At 39.9% G+C, this 19,302-nt stretch overlaps 3 protein-coding genes across 5 annotated transcripts; all 3 read right to left on the bottom strand.

Annotated features, from left to right (window-relative positions):
* Nucleotides 1–680: 680 nt before the first annotated feature.
* Nucleotides 681–6,721, bottom strand: LOC308400394 (uncharacterized protein). 3 transcript variants are annotated; one of them, XM_080888059.1, is made up of 7 exons: nt 6,429–6,721; nt 5,648–5,847; nt 5,358–5,450; nt 5,168–5,260; nt 4,921–5,031; nt 3,346–3,469; nt 681–3,188 (listed from the first exon to the last, which is right to left on the bottom strand). In XM_080888059.1, the coding sequence occupies exons 2-7, from the start codon at nt 5,816–5,818 to the stop codon at nt 1,498–1,500; spliced, it is 2,283 nt and encodes a 760-aa protein (XP_080744185.1). In that variant the 5' UTR covers nt 5,819–5,847; nt 6,429–6,721; the 3' UTR covers nt 681–1,497. The 3 variants fall into 3 exon arrangements, with proteins under 3 accessions (XP_080744185.1, XP_080744183.1, XP_080744184.1); XM_080888057.1 differs by having other exon boundaries at nt 6,525–6,721; XM_080888058.1 differs by having other exon boundaries at nt 5,168–5,257; nt 6,525–6,721.
* A 2,184-nt stretch (nt 6,722–8,905) lies between these two features.
* On the bottom strand, nt 8,906–14,180 carry LOC308399528 (uncharacterized protein). Its single transcript, XM_080886843.1, has 7 exons — nt 14,071–14,180; nt 12,968–13,075; nt 12,754–12,810; nt 12,507–12,665; nt 11,935–12,094; nt 11,486–11,586; nt 8,906–11,217 (listed from the first exon to the last, which is right to left on the bottom strand). Exons 1-7 carry the CDS (start codon nt 14,080–14,082, stop codon nt 11,053–11,055), a joined length of 762 nt encoding a protein of 253 aa, XP_080742969.1. The 5' UTR covers nt 14,083–14,180; the 3' UTR covers nt 8,906–11,052.
* A 1,085-nt stretch (nt 14,181–15,265) lies between these two features.
* LOC308399518 (uncharacterized protein) lies at nt 15,266–18,851 on the bottom strand. The gene is made up of 7 exons (XM_080886833.1): nt 18,839–18,851; nt 18,179–18,271; nt 17,886–17,942; nt 17,625–17,783; nt 17,174–17,390; nt 16,944–17,032; nt 15,266–15,606 (listed from the first exon to the last, which is right to left on the bottom strand). The coding sequence occupies exons 1-7, from the start codon at nt 18,848–18,850 to the stop codon at nt 15,505–15,507; spliced, it is 729 nt and encodes a 242-aa protein (XP_080742959.1). The 5' UTR covers nt 18,851; the 3' UTR covers nt 15,266–15,504.
* Nucleotides 18,852–19,302: the final 451 nt, after the last annotated feature.

Here is a 19,302-nt window from a genome sequence, read left to right as displayed (position 1 = left end):
TGAGGAATTGGCAACACTGGACGGCACCGCGACAGGGCGTTTCCATGAAGTTAAAAAAGAGCAAGCGGCATAATTTTTCGGTTGGAAGTGGCACACTTAAAATCCGACGGTTTCTTTAGTTATGGTTCCGGCGATATATATAAATAAATAAAATAGGAGGACCTGTAAGCGGTTTTACCGTGCTGTCGTACAAATGGTTACAAGAAAGCGAGCTAGCTGTTCCTGGACCACTGTCTTTAATAGGAGGCTTACTATACAGTCACATAAAACTAGGTTTAAAACATTTTAACATGAATGGGAAACAGTTGCAGCAATTTATTGAAACATATGCAAACATACTTGGTAATATAATAATAAAAAAAAAGCAAAAAAAGACTTCAGACACAGTCTGAACTATATATAGTATATTACACTAAGAATATAAAACAATACTGAAACTAATTAAAAAAATATACACTTAGTATAGTAGTTCAACACTACTAGTAAGAACTATAATAAATCTTCTGCCTGTATATTCAGATACACTAATAGAGGCATTTTTCTTTATTATAGTTATTTTGGTTTTTTTAAAGCATGTTGTTTACATACTAAAGCTATCTAAATTCAGGACATTCAGAAGACAGTACAGTGGGCATATTGTTGTCGTGAATTAAAATTTAACAAAATACACCAGTGAGAGATGTTTGCCACAAATATTTATTTTACTGAAAAACATCACAAAAAATACTGAGAGTAAGTATATTTCTTTGGGGGTTACATAAACAAAAATGGAATTCACAGAACAACCTCATCACATATTTGCATAAGGTTAAATGGTTGTGCACAGATGAAATAAAGGTCGTCTGTTTCTTGATATTACGTGAACACACACACACAAAACAACTATCAGTTTTAAATCACAAATACATGAATTATATCACTAAAACTATTTGAAAGGCTTACAGTTCATGTTTCATTTAAAAAAAAAAAAGCATGTGGTGGAAGTAGTTTTAATTACTAAAATTTCCACAAGAATAGGACAAGTTAAAATGTTTCGTGGCAACACTACAGCATTTTATTACACAGCAGTTTATCTACAGTCACATGCGCTGAAATACTTTTGTTTATATGATACTCATCTCTTAAGTGTTTGCTATATTTAGATAGCCTCTTCAATAGCATGATGCTGGGAAAACATTTTTATCAATGAACATGACTTTTTTTTCTACATAAAATGATTAACAACATTTTAATTCACAATCAGAAATGCTCTTGGCTACCTTAATTTCCAGATAATGTGACATTTTGGCTAACTTCATCACCTAAAGTTAATTTGTCACATTGCCTTATTTTAAGAACATAAACAGTGGATTCTTCATTAAGATGCTCCAGCTAGTCAGGCACTGATTATAGCACGCTATAACTCTGGTCTGTAGAGTCAATGATTCCTAACATCACTTTAATGACTCAGTGCCTCAACATTAAAACACTTTTATTGAAATGTCAGCGTTTCTTCAGTTAATAATCATCGCTGACCTCCTCTTCCTCATCAAACTTCCTCTTGAGGGAGAGCTTCTTTTGCTTACCCCTGTGCCTCCGCTTACCGGAGAAATCAGGGTTGGCTTCTCTTGTGTGCAGCTGTTCGTGTTTCTTCAGAAGTCCGGGGACAGAGAATCCCTTCCCGCATGTGTCGCACGTCCAGGGCTTCTTGCACGTATGTGTCCTTTTGTGGACGTTCAGGTGGGATGCCAGCTTGTAAGTCTTCCCGCACACATCGCAGCTGAAGGGCCGCTCATTGGTGTGCAGCCTGATGTGGACCTTTAGATTGCCAACCTGAGTGAAGGTCTTTTCACATATAGTGCACCGGTAGGGTCTTTCTCTGGTGTGGATCCTCAGGTGAACCCTCAGGCAGTACTTGCTGGAGAATTTCTTTTGGCAGACAGGACATGGGATCTTTGCTTTGGGGACATGGTCCTGCTGGTGTCTCTTCAGGTCAGACAAATAGACAAAGGTCTTTCCACACTGGGAACAGAGATACTGGCGGTCGCCAATGTGGTAGCCCATGTGTCTCTTCAGCAGGCTGGGGACGAGGAATCTCTTCCCGCAGCGCTCACACATGTGAGGGCGATCTCTGGTGTGCCAGCGCTCGTGGTTCGACAGCTTGAAAGCCGTAGGAAAAACTTTATTGCAGTGCTTGCAAGGAAACGTCATCTGGCTTGTGTGGCACTCCATGTGTCTTTTGAAGTAGGTGGACTGCGTGAAACCCTTGTTGCAGATGTTACAAAAAAATGGCTTTTGCCCACTGTGGGCGAGAATGTGCTTCGTCAGGCTCTGGAGTTTTGTGAAACACTTCCCGCACTGCCCACAAGCGTAAGGACGAGATGCGTTGTGGGTCTTGAGGTGGTTGTTTAGGAAAGCCTGTGTTCGGAAACTTTTGTTGCATGCTGAGCAGTGGAAAGGCTTCTCTCCTGTATGAATTCGTTCATGGTCCATCAGCTTGGACTGATAGGGGAAGCTCTTATCACACACACTGCAAGTAAACCTGTCGCCCAGAGGCCTAAATTGCTTTTTTCTTCTTATGCTTGGCCTTGCGTCATCTCCAGCACTCAGCCTGGGTGGAGGAAGAGGTGGGAGGGCAGGGAGTGACAGAGAGTTGGAGGCTATCTGTGACACCCACTGATGCAAAGTGACACGCTGAGTCTGGGGCTTCTGGCCATCTTTTGTTCCCGCACCATCTGCATTTGGTAAAGTGGGAGCAGTTTTGCACGGCACCGTAACTACCCTGAAAGGGATTGATTTCAAAGGCAGTGGCTGTGGTGCTGGTTTCTCTGCTTCTGATGGTGGCGGTTGGGGTGCATTATTCTCTTTGCTCTGCGGAGTTGGAGCAGGCTGTTCTTGTGCAGAACTCTCTTTCTGCACCAAATTCTCCTTTTGAGCTGCTGTTGTGACACTCCTTTCCTTTGATGCAGAGCTATAAAGTGTTTTAAAATCATACCGCCCCCTGCGCGGAGGACTGTAAATGTTGACTGCTGGGCTGTCAGGGTCATCTGAAATTACAGCCACGTCTTCGGTGTCACTGACAGAAGTTTGGTTTGTTTCTTTAGCTGTGACCTCTACTGTTTTTGGAGATTCTGGTGGTGGATCAACAGGTTTGGGCCGGAAGGCAAGTGAAGAGAGGACACAGTCGCCCACTGAAGATGAGATAGTGGCTGCACAAAAAGAAGTGCACATTTTTTAAATTGAACTGAACGAGTTATAATACCAACAAGCTTAGACACCCATATATCTGTTGTTATATTTTGATAAAAAAAGGAATAAAAATTAAAAAAACAAAAACTTTCAATCTTTACACAGCCTAAAGTATACCTTTAACACCAAGGAGTCCTTTGGCCTGCTGGTGTAGAAGGAGTGTCTTCAGATCCACTGGATCAGGGATAAAGCCTCCACATGCCTCCAGAACACTGGGCTCCGTTGAAATCATGGCACCAAGCTGAAGTTCAGGCATTAAAATTAATTAATGCTTCTTTCAGTTGCTTCCTTATAAGAAAAGACTCGGCACAGTGGATGGATGCACATTAGGGCTAGGCTATATCATACCGTTCACGATAATATCGGTGTAATTTTGGGCAACGATAGGAAAATGATCGCGATAGAATATGGGTAAAACACGCATGCACCCTAGGTTTGCATACGCAAATGGCGGCGACGTAGAATGTGAAAAGCGAAAGCGGATCGTTAAATGAAACGGATGAACCAGAATTGGTTTGTAAAAATGCTGCAACTTCAATGGTGTAGAACTGGTTTGGCTTTCGTCCGTCAGATACACAACAAAGCACTATTTTTGGTAGCGCATGCTAGCGGGCCGTCGTTATTACCGTGTTTTTTGGAAAATACGACACACTTAAAATACATCCTTTGATTTTTTCTTAAAATCGACAGTGCCCCTTATAATCCCGTGTGCCTTATGTATGAATTCTGGTTGTGTTTACTGACCTTGAAACGATTTTATGTCGTACATGGCGCTCGAAAATCTGTCAAATGTTTTAGTACGACTTTGCTAAGCTACGAACCCGCACCGCTTGATGGATTGTCGGAGCGTAGGCAGGCGCCTCGCGGAGTGATACGTACTGTGCTTCAACACAATATTACCGTATTTTGTGTTTATCACCTCTTTTTAAGTTTTGTGGATGTTATACATGGTTATGCTGAGGATATGTCGGCCAATTTCCACTGGAAATGCCTTTTGGTTAAACTGTCAGCGAGGAATTTGCACTGTTACATTTTTATATAACTTTAATGCACATAAAAAACAGCTGCTTGTTTAAGTGAAAATACATTGATGGGGTTTTTTCCACTAATAAAGTTGTGGAGTTGTAAAGTATTTTGTCTAGTGTCAATTATATCGTTATCGCAAATTTTCAAATGTATATCGTGATAAATATTTTTGGTCATATCGCCCTGCTCTAATGCACATATTTGATTTGGCACAGATTTTTATACCGGATGCCCTTTTTGACACAGCCCTTCCAGGGATTTGAGTCTACATTTGTCTACATTTTCACATTAGACAAATAAAAACCTTTAAATAGAGACTTTAAAATTTCTGTTATCAGTGTCAAACAGACAGACAATTAATTTTCTAACTCTGACCTACATTTATGATAAAAAATAATTAGGTGCTCCATTATCCATGGCGTAGAGACGTACAGCAGACACCCTAGCGTGTCTGGACACTTTAATGAGTGTTAAGATGAATAAGAATTATATTCTGCTTTAGTTGTGGCCAATTACGGAACCAGATAAACACTCTGAAAGTCTGCAACAGCATGTTTTGCAACTGAATTTAGATCCTGAGAAAAGACATGTCGGCTCTCTAAAAAGTAGCCCACCCTGCTGTGAGAGCCCTGGGATAAATGTCATAAATGTATCACAAAGGCATACCTGGGACAAATTGGGCATAGGAAGAAGTTGCTCCAGCTTGCACACTAAGCCTGCAATCAGAGTCTGCAGTGCTGTGTCAAACTTTGTGCCATACTGAACAGGGAACACTTCCTATTGAGGGAAAAAAAAAATGTTTAACCATGTTGTAAACAGTAAATGGCATATCTCTAAACACTATACTGACAACAAAAGAGGAAATACAAGGGTTACAACCAGTGCCTGTATAATACCACATTAGCATGTTTACCCTGAAGAAGCGCTTCCTCTCAGTAGGGTTTTTAAGCAGATTCTGGACCAGTACCATGAAATTTGTTTGCGATTTCTCCACTTCTGCATCCTTCTGCAGCAGAGGAAACACTTAAACTCAGATTTAATCCATGCATTTAAAAAAAATTGCAAATGAAACTTTCAAGCAGAATAGTTTTTTGCACACCTACCCCTGATAATGTGGAGACCTTTAATTTATTTATAAGAGTCTGTATCGCCTTAGAATCCGGTGGACCGTCTTTACGAAGCAAATCCAAAATGATCTGCAGCACAAGAGCACATTAGTCACCATACAGATTGTATTAACTGCCCCCCGCCGCCACCACCAATTGTAGTGTAAAGGAGGCTTGTAAAAAATAAATAAATAAAAAATCACTAATCTAGACTCATACAATTTATGGATTACTCTCAGCTTCATAATCATCAACTAGCATTTGATGCAGACACACAAACAGCTCACCCTTGCTCTCAGCCCCAAGATCAGCTGGGCAGTCTGTTTGAAACTCATGAGGTCAGGAACAGTCTGTACCACCATGGTCACAAACTCCTCCACTTTCCCATACTGCTTAACGTTTTTCTGCCGTACGACCTGCCAGATGTACGAATACGTCAGCTGCAGAGGAGATGCCATAAGGCGAAGGGAGGCCAAGGGAAGGGCACCTGAAAACGAGTTTGAAAACATTACGTTGCACAATGTAGCTCTTACTGTGCTGTTATGAGGCCAATATTTAAAAAAAAAAAAGTCATCTCCGGCATCCACACCCACAAACTTAGCACAAATCCGCCCTGTGTCAGTGATAGCAAATTGGCGAGTTTTGGTCATAGAAAAACTTCAGACGTTGTGCCATTTGTGGGGTTGTGCCATTGCTGCCTGTAGGGGGCGCTGTAGCGCAAGCGGGAGGCTTTTGAAGGCTGCAGAGAAGCCGCAGAGGGTCTGAAAAAGTGCACGCCTGCGTGTGCGTGTGCAATAGTGTAGAGAATGAGCGCCAATTTTCTGCAGAGCTGGATTCAAACTTCAAGTAGATGTTGGGCTCATCTTACCGTTATTCGTGGGAGTTAGCGTAAACGATAATATACAAAGACAAACGAGTGCATCCGGAGGATGGATGTTTTAATTTAAAAGCTTTAGCCTCCTGAGCTAGTTAGCCATGTAACTACTTGTCAAACAGCGCTCAAAAATATCCTGAGAGATGTAACTGCATTCAGGGTGGCTATAGGTTTAGAGGAAAGTGTCTGCTTACTGCAACAGATGGATGGCGTTGCATCTTCTTTTCTCACCGCCTGTCTCGGTGGCGGATAGCGACAGATAGCTTACAAGCGTTAGCTTAGCAACTTACTTGTAGTATGATAGCGTTTTTCCATACTGTGCTCAGGATGCGTCACCACTTCAAGAGACGGTCAACCGACAGCACCAGACAGACTGTAACAGTTTAAATCGAAATGTAACGTTTTTAAAGTAATAAACCGTCTTTAGCTTGAGCGTCAAGCCAGGAAGAATAATGGCGACCGCTTAGCAGCGGCTTTCCAAAACAAAAGTCCGGGTACATCCGGCGGATGTTCCTAAACAATATAAAAGCACCAAAATCTTCATTGTTCAGGAGGAGGAAGAAAAACTATGAAAAGTTTCTTTAAATTATTACAATAGTGAGTCAATTGACAAGGAGGCGAGCTTCATATAATGAATCCAGTGCAGTGTAAACCAGCATTAGGAACAGGCTGTGTATAAATATTCAGTTGGAAATCTTTTTGTTTTTGACTGGGACAAAAGAGAAACAAAACAACCCCCCCCAAAAAAACAAAAAACAACTAGCTGCTCATATACACTCACTTGCCCCTTTAGTAGGTGCACCTGTTCAACTGCCTGTTAACCCAAATATCTAATCAGGCAATATAAACCAAGCATTATATTGAGAGTCAACAAAGCAACGTAATATAAGTAACTTTTGCATGGTTTTTGCTACCAGACAGGTTGTTCTGAGTACAGAAACTGCTGATCTGTTGGGATTTCCCCACAAACATCTCTAAGGTTTATAGAAAATGGTGCAGAAAATGAGAGAAAATAACCAGTCAGCAGCAATCTTTGCTTTTGCACAATTTGAACCTTGAAGCAGATGGGCAACAGCAGCAGACCACACCAGGTACCAATCCTGTCAGCTAAGGACAGGAAACAGGCTATAGTTCACACAGGTTCACCAAAATTGGCCCAAGATTGGCCAGTGATGAGTACAAAATGCCTGGGTAATGTCACAAATGCCTGGGTAATGTCACTGATGACTGTCATGTTGATGACAGTCATCAGTGACATTAATTAATTTTCATTAATTTTCAACATTTTAGATTTTAAATATTCTAAGCAAGTCTCTACCAATTCTTGCAAAATTATCACACCCTCCGGCAGTGAAGTTTGAGCTGCTTCCATCTGGCTGCAGACACAAATTACCACGGTGCAGGACTAACAAGTTTTCCTTTGTCGTTGCTGCCATTAATGTTTTAAGTGACAAACTGTGGAGTCCTGTTGTTGTTTTTCTTGTTTGTGTCTGATATTTTTCATTGCGCGCTTGTTTGCCGCTAGTGTACCACAAAATGCCCTTTGGGGATAATAAAGTTGACCATTTTTGGTACTCTGATGATATAGGGTCAGAGTTTGGCATAAACAACATAAATCCATCCAGCCTTTTATTAACAGTTCAGGCTGGTGGTGGCGGTGTAGTGCAGTCAACAAATCTGCAGTAACTGTGTGATGCTGTTATGTTAATATGAAGCAAAATCTGAAAGGAATGTGTCCAGCACCTGATGAATTATTGCCATGATGAATTAAAGCAGTTCTGAAGGCAAAAGGGGGTTGAATCCAACACTATCAAGGCGTACCCAAGGAAGTGGTGATTTAGCATATACACTATTTGCCCTATAAATTAAAAGGCTGAATAGAATATTTACCTAAAGCTTTTCAATATAACCTGATTTCTGCTGGCCATGGTCTGCAAGTAAGAAAATTAAATGGTCAATTAAAACTTAATTATTCTATATTATTAGGTGTGTCTTAAAGACATGTAAACGTCAAGTAATTCATCTTGTGTACACCGAATCTTACAAGATCTTAGGTGCTTTGTCGAAAAATGTAATCATTTATAGTCTAACAACATTTAGCCCAAATGCACTGTTTTGTTGAACATAACTTCATGAATTAGTTTTATTGCAACAGTCACAGAGACATTTTATGGGTGGTAGTGTTGTTTGTGAAGAAAAACAGAATGTGGAAAAATTCTCCAAATAAACCTCTGTCCCTTTGGAATAACACCATTCTCTCTGAATACAATACTTTGTTCAGAGGTCATGCATGTCGAAATATTCCCCGAAGAAGAAAAAAGAAAAGAAAAGAATGGAGGCCTTTTATCAAGCCCAGTGTTAAATAAACTTCACATGCCTGAACATGAAGTCTACCATTTCAATTACAAAGATTTCAGGAAGGCAACAAACTTGGTTCACTTTGATGACAAATCAGAATATATGCACAATACCGGCAGAACATCTGCTTAGTAGCCATTTATATGGATTAGCAAAAATAAAGTTCCTTAAAAAAAAAAAAATTCTATTGCAATGAAAACTACAGTAAAAGGCGACAGTATCGTATACACTTTATGCTAATTACAGATGTTACATCCAGCTTTTCCCCACTTTTGCCTCCTCAAAAAAAAAAAGAAAAAAAAAAAAGGGGGGGGTGAATGACACGAGGGAGATGAAACAACATTTTCTGATTATTTCACTGCGGTCACCCTATAGACAACAAACACAGCCACACCTTTACAGCAAGGTGCAGCATTGCCAGTTGGCCACTCTGCTTTAACTATGTGCCTCTGGAGGAACAGATGTACAGACATTCACAACACAGACAGAGAGCAGAGGAGTGAGACGGAGGCGTGTAATGTTGTCACCACGTTTCCCCACCCTCAAAGCCAGAAAACTTTTATTGGCTGGGAGTTAAACACCCACTGCTGGAGGGCTGAAGCCCAGAAACCTCCTGAGCACAGCAAAATGTGGAGAAAATAAGAAACTACAAGCAGAGGAGAGTGGAAAGGCTCTCTGCAAATAATTACACTGTAACAGATTTATAGTAGGTCCAATGTGGTGACTGACATCTTGTAAAATTTGCTTTCGTCTGGGTATAAAAGATACTGAACAATCAACAATGTTGCATGTGAATTATCAATATGAGGGGAAAAAAAACAGTTAAAATGCTCCTCCCAAACTGCAGCCATGTCAGTCAGATGAACTGTATAGGTGAAAAACCTCAGGAAAAACAGAGGAAATCCAAGACAAACAGTTTTCAAATATGGGGACAGTATCTAAATATAGTAATTTGTAAATGTGATCAGACCCCTGCAGTGCAAAATGATGGATTTCTGAATTTGGTGAGAGTTACAACGCGCTTTCCTTTCTGCGTTCACAGTATTTTGTCTAGCTCCTGTACATTCACGATATAATTGGGCGTGTTCATCATTTGCATCACTAAAACAGCTGGAAACATTTTTGTAAGTGAAACACGTAACCAAATAACTTAAATACTTCACACACAAATAACATGTTTTCACAAAATACAAATATGAAACCTTTACAAACAGTTCACTATAAAGACAACACTGTTTACACAAAGTCTACGACAGAAAGACATTTTACCAAAGATATATCCATATTTCATGGGTGTGTTTTGGAAGTTAATCATTCAAATACAGTCAACTGTTATTGAATACTAACCGGGCTCTGTAGGGTGCTTAGCCTGCGGTCTAGAAGGATTCTTAGCCTGTTGATTCATAGGGATCTGTGCACATCAGTCGTGTTTGTAACTGGCATTTCCTCCAGCCTACGGCCAGTTCTTTTGTGACGAGAACAAGCCCTCCTTATGCTTCTCACTGAGCTCATCCGTCCATCCATCTATCAGTCCCTATCTCCCTCACTTTCCCTCGTCCTGTCTGCACTGTCTCTCGCTCCGTCTGTGACACATGCACTACAAGAGCGCTCACACTCGGGGAGTCATGTTCTCATGACTGAACATGATTGACCCAGTGAATAAGGCATTAAAACCTCTAACACACTCACTGCGGCTGAGCAGCAGCTATAGATCACTGGGCAACGGCTTTGAAAATACAATGACTGGATTCAAAGTGCCTCTGGCGATGGCTATCTGCCATCTGGTCAGATCTTTGATACACAAAGTGGGACACTTGTTGAACTGCTCAGTGTGTTGTTTGTGAGTAGCAGGTTTGCAATTTGCGACAGATCGCAGATCATAATAATGTCAACAACAAGTACAGGACAGGCTGCGTGAGATAAAACGCAGCAACAGCATTTTAGTTGTTTCCTTTCAAGATAGCATTAATGTGACTGTACGTCTTTTTCTGCTTGTAGAAATCAGGTTGTTGCGAAGCAGTGAAAGGGCGGTCTTGGCAACCGCCCAGACAGAGTCATCAAGTGGATGACGTGTGATGATTACATGATTTTAAGCTCCAGCGATACTTTTTTTTTTGATTGCAGCTTCAAAGTGAAGCACAAACCCCTTAAAGATATTAGTCCAGAGTGTGAGGAAAAACAAACTGAATCTGGTTGTCACAAAATAGGCCAGCGGAACCCAAGGCAGGAAAATCTGTGCTTTGCCAGCCATTTTGAAAGATAATCAGCTACCAAAGAAGTGCCGATGGGGAATTTTGTAGTACACCTGCCTCCACAACAGCTTGGGTTTGCTCTTGCAGAGTAGCTGTGGACCCTGCGCTCAGATGAGTGAAAGCAGAGGAGACCACTCATTTATCCAGCTGACTGGAGAGTGAGTTGGTATGCTGCTGTCCAAGTTTTTCCTTCTTTATTAAACGTCCTTCATCCACTTTCATGTTCAGCAATCGCTTCCCGCTCTGGCTGAGCGTCAGCAGCGTGGGTGAGTGTTTGAAGTGGGATGGAGATAGACACAGTTGGGATCGTGTCAGAAGGTTCCATTTGGCTATTTTCAGTGTTGCATACTGGTAAACGCTTTCCAGACTTGACCTAAAAAAAAACAAAAAAACAAGGAAAACAAGAAAAGCACCAAGCCTGTGTTGGTCATACAGTTTCATATGACAGAAAGTAAATCTGAAAAGTGGGTTTTATTACGTTAACAGAGTCTCAGATTACTAATGAATTTTTGATGAGCTGTTAACCTTACAACTTCCTTCCTGGAAGTGCTCAATATAATGAGGGCACATTAACAGCCAGGCTTTTTTAGCCTAACCCACAAAGACCAGCAGACGGAAGCCTCAAGTCTAAATTCACTTACCAACCACACTATGAGAGCAACACAAGTGATGAAGGGGATGAGAACCAAAAGCAGGGGAGATCTTCTCGACCAAGCATCCCCACGATTCCCTTCATGAACCCCTGCAAGGAGGACGTTATTGACAATGTAACCAATCACACTTACACCTTAGAAATATGATAGAGGGCAGACCAATCCCCTTATTGAATGTGTGACAGAATACTCTGATGGAAATCAATCTTAGTTACAGCTAGGGACTGGTCATTTCAATACCTTTTGTTTTTGAGAGGTCATCAAATTACTTTTCTTTTTTTTTGTAAAGAAACGCTTCTGCCTTAAGGCTGCATATCTGATTACTGTACACAGCTGGATTCCTAATCCTAAACGAATGCCTCCCCCTCCAATAATCTACTTTATTTTGGAAGCTTTCACAAAAAAATCTGAACTTTAAATGCAAGTGAGGACTGTACCTGGTGTTTGTTCAGTACTAAGGCATGGTGGTGGCTCACAGGAGAAGTCAGTTGGTCCTTGAGCAGCAGTGTGTAAAAAGTCTCTGATGTAGTCAAAGTAAGGACCAGTCAGTAAGCCATGTTCCTGATAGTGACACTGGAAGCTCTGCATCGCCATTTCCTGTGGGAAATCAGACAACAAGCCAACCTTAAATACCTCAGTTATTCAATTAAATGTTCCTTAAAACAAGTCCCTCACTGTCTAGGTTATTACATTAATTTGGCATAAAATTAAGCTGCAGGGCTTATTTGCAAAACTAGCATAGTGTTAGTGTGTTTCCACATGCCCTGTAGGCCTGAACATTTCTAAGCGTTACCTGATGGAGATATACATACGAGTGCAGGCACCCAACGGTCTGCACAATATCACAGGTAACTTTGATTTTACAACATGTCGTGCTACACGCACACCAACACACTGCCAAAAGGGCTTTCTACCTGATCACTGATACTTTAAATTTTACAAAGGCACAAATTCAAGTACTGTTTGCAGAGAAGATGAGCAGCATAGACCACAGTGTCTCATTACCCACCAGCCTCTCGTGGTCTAAGGTGAAGCGTAAACTCTTGAGCATTGCAATGAAGAGGAGTACGTTGTCTTTGTTGGTGGAGATGGTGCCAAACGTGCTGGCCAGCTTCCGAAGACTTTGCTCCAGTGGATAGATATTTAACACCACCCAGCAGGTGCCAGCCTGAAGACGGAGAAACAGAACTATGAGCAGCTTTGATTCAATTCAAACCAATTTTATATTTGATTCTCTCACGTTGCATTATACATACCACTTCTTTGGGAATGTAACTAACAGGAATCTCATAATCATAGGGGATATTCTGCTTCTACAGAGGAATTAATGACAGGGAAGGATTTTTGTTTTTACTACAAATGATCAGGAATGGAAGCTCTTACAGAGATAATTTAACATGAAGCACAAAACAGAAGTTCATGTGTCAACGCACTATAAATATGATATGTATCAGTCTTGTAGTAACTCACCAATACTGGCAGCTTGTTCACATCATCAGTTATTGGTGACCCAAATTTTCCAGAGCAAAGATTCAAACTTGTTACCAGACTCAGGAGGAGACAAGGTGCTTTCAAGATCTGAGGGGGAAATGTATACCTTACATTACATAAGGTACAGCAATCGACATCTGCTGCGGTGTTGTTACTGAGCATTGATTTACCACATCCCTGAAATGAAAGTTGACCAGTTCAACCTCAGTGTTTTGTTTGAGGGTAGTGTGGTTGTATTACAGGATAATCAATTCCCCCCCCCCCCCCTTACTTAAAGGTGAGGATTCCAATGTCTTTGCCAGGCATAAAAGCCAATAAATAAAAGGCTGGGCAACATTTTAAGACTAGAAATGGAGCTAAATCTGTGGATCCAATTATTTTTAAATTTGATCTATAAACTATTTTAATGATCTGCTTTACCTAGTATAACCTTTTTCTCATTTTTGTCAATATTACAGTAAATTTACGATACATATATTTTAGACTGTCAGTGAAGTAAAGTGACACTCCCAGTTTAAAACTCACTGCTTCAAACGATAAACAATGAATTAATAAATGAATGTGCAAACTCGTTAGTGTCACATTTAATGCAAAATGCATTTTATCCTTTTATTAAAAAAAAAAAATCAATTTTTTTTACTCCTCTTAGCGTGTCACGTTACTGCCTCTTGAAGAGTGCTGCAGCAGCAGTACGTGCAGCATTTACTGTAGATCTCTTAATAACATTCAACTGCTTTTAAATGCAGCTCAAAAAGGAAGCATGCTTCATAACATGAACTTTTTGATGTAGTCCTGTAGTTATATGATTGTAATATTCCCTTTATCAGTTTAGCACTTATCTAATAAAACAGTCAGCTTGAAGAAAACCACAAGGCTACATTTCTTTATAAAAAGCACAGTGGCATTTCATAACAAGTAAGCAGCTGACAAAAAAACAAAGAATGCAGGAAATGTTAATATAAAATAATATTCCTGTTATTTAATGAGCAAAGTTAAGAAAAATCAATGCCAGTATGGAAGCGTATACAGTTACACATATTACATATGTTAAAAACATTAAAAAAATTAAAGGACATACTTACTTTCTTCCTCATATGGAGAAAGAATCCCAAGTTTCTCAAATGCAGTGCATGAAATTCAGTTTTTTCAGTCCAAAGACAGAGCTCATCTCTGTGTGTCTGTGGGTGTAATGTCCAAGCGTGTAGTGAAACTTGAGGATGGGCCGGCAGTCTGCTTTCACTTCAGACAAACTGGCGGACTTCTGACGTGTTGGAGTGGCCGCCTACAGGCTGAGTCATTATGTCGCACACTGACGCTGTCTGAGACTTTTCCATAAACTCCCACATATCAATTTGTTCGTCAGGATAAAGTGGATGCTTGTTCTCTCGAGAGAATATTTCGCTTAGAATATGTCAAGGTTATTCCTCAAGCTGTTGTTTGGAAAGTGAAAATCAGATGAGGTAGTTCAGACGTTCAGCCGTGCTCTTTGATGCAGTACTTTTTGCTGTAACCTATTACTGTTTACATATTTTTTGATTATTTTGGACATACTTGGGCTCAAAAATACACATTATTGCACGTATAGGTGTTGCATAACCCACTTGTGAAGTGCATTTTTATACATTACATTATAGAAAGCAAGAATTCCATGTGTGGACTTGCGTAAATATACTCCAGTTAAAGGCCGATCTCTAACCACAGGGAAACGGCCAGTTGATGACAGTGTAATGATATTTTGATTTGAGGTTTCAATGATATTTTTAACTGCGACTCCCAAACTGAATCACCACCTGAATGGCTCCAGTTCAGAATAGCAGATAAAGAACCTGGTCTTTTCAGAAGCGTCAGACAAACTGATTTAAACAGCAGCCAGGATGAGAAGCAATTTTTGACAGCTATCCAGCCACTAATTTCTCCATTTGTGCCTTGTCCTGCCTCTGACCCGGAAATCATCTCAGCGCACAATCATGACGAACAACGCTATGACTATACGAATAAGTTAATTTGTATTTAAAAATATTTGTCATTCAAAGAGATCTATTCTCAGTTTGTTCATGACAAATAAATATGACATCCATATTCTGTTTTCTTGTGCCATACAAAATGCAAGAACTTTCATCAACTCCATTAAGTGGCAGCAGTAAGCTAGTGGAGAGAAAGAGACACATTATGCAGCTGTGCATCATCTCATTTAATTCACATTGGTTCAAACACATAACTAAAGATGTCCCGTTTTGTTGCCACGGTTCCCCTCTTCTTGCTTCACTTGCTCAGATATCAGGTTGGAGGAAAAGAATTGAGAGATAAAAAAAAAAAAAAAAAACATAAGACTGGATTCTTGTGGCGTTGTTTGCGAGATAGCACCAGTTGAATTCCGCAATCTCTCATACAGCAGCTTTAGTCTGTGCCTTGAAGCCATCAGATCACTCATTTATCCAGCAGACTCGTGCCAACAACAGAACAACCTGGAGAGCGAGTCGTTCTATTGCCGTCCAGTTTTTTTCCCTTCCTTCTTATTAATCATGCTTCAGAGAGGCAGTCGGAGTTTGGGTCATTTTAGTAGGTTGCATTTGAATATTTTCAGTGCTGCAAACATGTAAACGCCTTCGGGACCTGGACTGGAGAAACAAAAAAAAAAAAAGAGCACCCAAATAATGTTTATCATACAAAAACAGCCTCAAAGTACTGCTGAATTTTTGATGAGCTGTTGAACTTTAGAAGAATTGCCTTCCTGGAAGTGCCAACTAAAATGAAGACTCATTAGGAAATAGGCTTTATTAGACCACACAGGCCAAGAGTCTGTACAGCTGAGTTGAAGTTTTAACACTAAGGGCGATTCTCTTTAGAAGAGGTTCAAAATAGATACCCCAAATTAGGGTTTCTTTATCCAGAGAGGACCGTGCAGTCCTCTTTGAACTGTTAAAAAGCAGCAGCACAGCTGTGGTCCCGTGCTTTCTCAGCTTGCATTACGGACCATTTCTGCACTAATGCAGTTATCTGCCTGAATAACCGAAAGCCAAGAGTGCACTTCTGGAGAGGTTGTACACAGGAAAAAGAGTTTTGAGCTTAATGCTTATGCCATTGTGCAACAAGCCATCCATCTTTCACTGCTTATCTGGGTTTGGGTTGCAAGGGCAGCAGTCTGAGCAGAGAAGACCAGACTCCCCACACCAGCTCGCCCATCCGGGGGTGACACCAAGAGATTCCCAAGCTAGCCGAGAGATGTAGTCTCTCCAGCGAGTGTTTGGTCTGTCCATCGGCCTCTTCCCGGTGGGACATGACCACAACAACATACCTAGGAGGCCTAGTCAGTAGCTTGAACAATCTCAACTGACCCCTTTCAATGTGTAGCAGCTCTACTCAGAGTTCCTCAAATGACTGAGAGCCCATTCTTAGAAGGAAACTCCTTTCTGCTGCTTGTATCCACGAACTCAAACTTGTGGTCACTACCAAAAGCTCATGACAATAGATGAGAATAAAAGTGCAGATTGATCAGTAAATTTAGACCGCTTTGCTTTTATGCTTAGCCCTCTTATTACTGCAAACGCTACTCCCAACCAACCAGACTCATGGAAGTAATGCTTCCTGTGAAGCTACATAGCATGTCTTAAAGGAGGTGTTACACCAACATGCACACAATTTTAATACCAAATAGGAATGTCTGGCAGGTTTGTTTAACATATTGATCATATTTTACTGATAAAAGTACACCACTATAAAGTGTTTTCTATCGGTATTAAACTCAAACGTTTTGTTGGCATTTATCCATAAACCAGCATGGATGAATGAAATTGTTGACTCAACAGTACTTGCTGGGGAAAAAAAACAAAAAACAAAAAAACGATTTGATGAACTGTTGCATTCTGTTAGAGATTTTACTCACTAATTTGTTGGGAATTTCAGGGCAAGGAAAGTTGATAAACTTACTGGGTTAGGGGTTTGATGGTTTACTCACCAGCCACAAAAACACACAAACAATGACACAAACTGCAATGGAGATGGTGACAAAAATCAAAAGTGTCAAGTTGTCGTCCTCCAGAAACTCTGCAAATGACAAAAAACAAAAAAACAAAACAAAAAAAAAACAAAAAACAAAAAAATACACTGAGTACACTTTCCCCCCCATTATTTTCTAAGTTACATAAAGCACCCAAGTCCGGTGCATTAACTGCATTAACATTGTACCTGGTGTTTGTTGAGTTCTAAGGTTAGGTGGTGACTGGGATGTTTCTTGAGGAGTCGTAAATGTTTGTCGAGTACTTGGGCACGGTGGTGGTTCACATGAGAAATCAAATAGTCCTCGATCAGCTCCACGTAAGAGGTTTTCCATGTAGTCAAAGTAAGGGCCAGATGGTATGTGCTGTTCCTGATAGTGGCAATCAAAGTACTGCATCAATATTTCCTGTGGGAATCAGATAACATGCTCATTTGAAATAACTAAATTACACAATTAAGTGTACAAAAACAAATTCTGCCTAAAACTGAGTTTCAGTGTTCTCTTGCACAGTGAACCAGTGTGCTTCTACAAATTAAACTACATCTCATTTTAAAACTATGCATGTCACAGTCCAAACGCTATTTAAAATAAATATGCTGTCAGAAATGCATATAATGAATGAGGTCGATGATTACCCACCACTTTCATATGGTCAAACTTCAGCCACACAGTTTGGAGAATTTCAATAAAAATAAGCAGGCTTTCTCTGTTGGTGGATTTGTCACCAAAATTGTTGGTCAATCTCTCAAGACTTTGCTCCAATGGATAGATATTTAGCACCACCCAACAAGTGCCAGCCTGGAGAGGCATGTACAAAAACCATGAACAACCTTTGTCAAACAAAAATAAAATTAAAAATAGTAAAAGAAATTTGCTCATATTTCTTCATTTCATACATACCACCTCGTTGGGAACATAACTAATGGGAACCAAATAGTCACTGGGAAGATCCTGCTTCTATAGGGGAAATAGGGACCATCAGAGAGGTTTTTGTTAAAAAAAAAAAATCCAACAGAATTGTGATTAAAAATTAAAAATTTCTTTTATCCAAGCATAGCAGACCTCTTTGGTTATCATATTGTCAGAAATAAGAAAAAAAGATTTCTGTAAGTTCTCCAGAGGTTAACTCTGGGCCAAGAAAAGCCCCGCAACATAGAACAAATGTGACATACATCAAGCCTGTAGCAACTCACCAACAGTGCCACTCTATGGAGATCGGTTACTGGTGACCCATATTCAAAGCAGAGAGTCAAATTTGTCAAGAGACTCAGGAGGAGAAAAGGCACCTTTGGGATGAATATGAAAGTATTGCTACATCATACAGTGTATATGCTTTACATTATGTATAGTCATTTAGAGTTATAAAAATAAATTTGGGATTGGTGACGTTTGTGTGCAGCAGCAGAAATGAGATTTCACCATAGTCTCACATTTAAGTCTAACAGTCCCAGTATTGTTTAAGCTATATAAATGTAGCTATATATAATTTTTTAGGGTTTAAAACAGTATAAAACTAGCTGATGACAATAAAATCTTGCTCTAAGTGCCACCTTAAATTTACTGTCAAATATAGCATAAATAGTACAGTTTGACATAAGCATGGGCCACTGTTTAAAAAAATTAAATTATAAGGGAATTCAATTAGTCACACTGTAAAAATTTACACAAGCAAAGCTGGGATTACTTGTAAGAGTTGCTCTGATATTTTGTTAAAACCAAGATAGCTAGCTCTAGTTTACGTTGAACTTGCCAGCGGGCAAGCTAGCAGCCCATCCCAATTACAGTAGCATCGTTTTAAGTAAGATATGAGATCAAATCCCATCAAACAAGGTCTCACTGCCCATTTGGCCTACCTTGACATCCATTACCAACACCTGCACCCTCTGACTGACAAAAGTGAGGGGGAGGAGCTGCAAACGGCCTTTTATGGAAACCCTTGGACGCAGGGAGGGAAACCCCATGAAATATACATTACTCTAGTTGCAAGATCTATGCATCAAAAAATAAAAAAATAAATATTATTTAATGACAATACTGTTTATAGCCACTTTATATTAAATGATTAACCATGTTTTTGTTTTGTTTTTTTGCTTTGTTAAAGCTCTCGTTAAAGTCATTAAAAGAATTTCATTGAATAAAGAAATATTGAAATGATTTAATTTCAATATGCCGTTAACATAATTTGATATTTAATTACATTTTTGGTTATTTTGGATTTGATTAAAGCTATCTTAAATTGTTTGTTTCTTTGTAGTTAGTTAATTTGCTAATATCCATTTCCCTTTTGTATCTATTTTTCCAAAAATTCTCCTATGTC

Source organism: Rhamphochromis sp. 'chilingali' (genome assembly GCF_963969265.1).
Source record: "Rhamphochromis sp. 'chilingali' genome assembly, chromosome: 7".
Classification (NCBI taxonomy): domain Eukaryota; kingdom Metazoa; phylum Chordata; class Actinopteri; order Cichliformes; family Cichlidae; genus Rhamphochromis; species Rhamphochromis sp. 'chilingali'.
This window is presented reverse-complemented; position numbering and strand designations above follow the sequence as displayed.

Bases quoted from the DNA above. Each gene is read 5' to 3' on its own strand.
- LOC308400394 (XM_080888057.1), bottom strand. From the start codon at position 6,549: ATGGAAAAACGCTATCATACTACAA. The intron at 5,451-5,647 runs GTGAGCTGTTTG...CTTGTGCTGCAG, and splicing joins TCTTGGGGCTGAGAGCAAGG to ATCATTTTGGATTTGCTTCG. The intron at 5,032-5,167 runs GTAAACATGCTA...TTCCCTCAATAG, and splicing joins AGAGGAAGCGCTTCTTCAGG to GAAGTGTTCCCTGTTCAGTA.
- LOC308399528 (XM_080886843.1), bottom strand. The intron at 11,587-11,934 runs GTACAGTCCTCA...TCCTCCTTGCAG, and splicing joins TAGTACTGAACAAACACCAG to GGGTTCATGAAGGGAATCGT. The intron at 11,218-11,485 runs GTAAGTGAATTT...GTTTTTTTTTAG, and splicing joins TTGCTCTCATAGTGTGGTTG to GTCAAGTCTGGAAAGCGTTT.
- LOC308399518 (XM_080886833.1), bottom strand. The intron at 17,033-17,173 runs GTACAATGTTAA...TGTCATTTGCAG, and splicing joins TAGAACTCAACAAACACCAG to AGTTTCTGGAGGACGACAAC. The intron at 15,607-16,943 runs GTGAGTAAACCA...TTGTTTCTCCAG, and splicing joins TTTGTGTGTTTTTGTGGCTG to TCCAGGTCCCGAAGGCGTTT.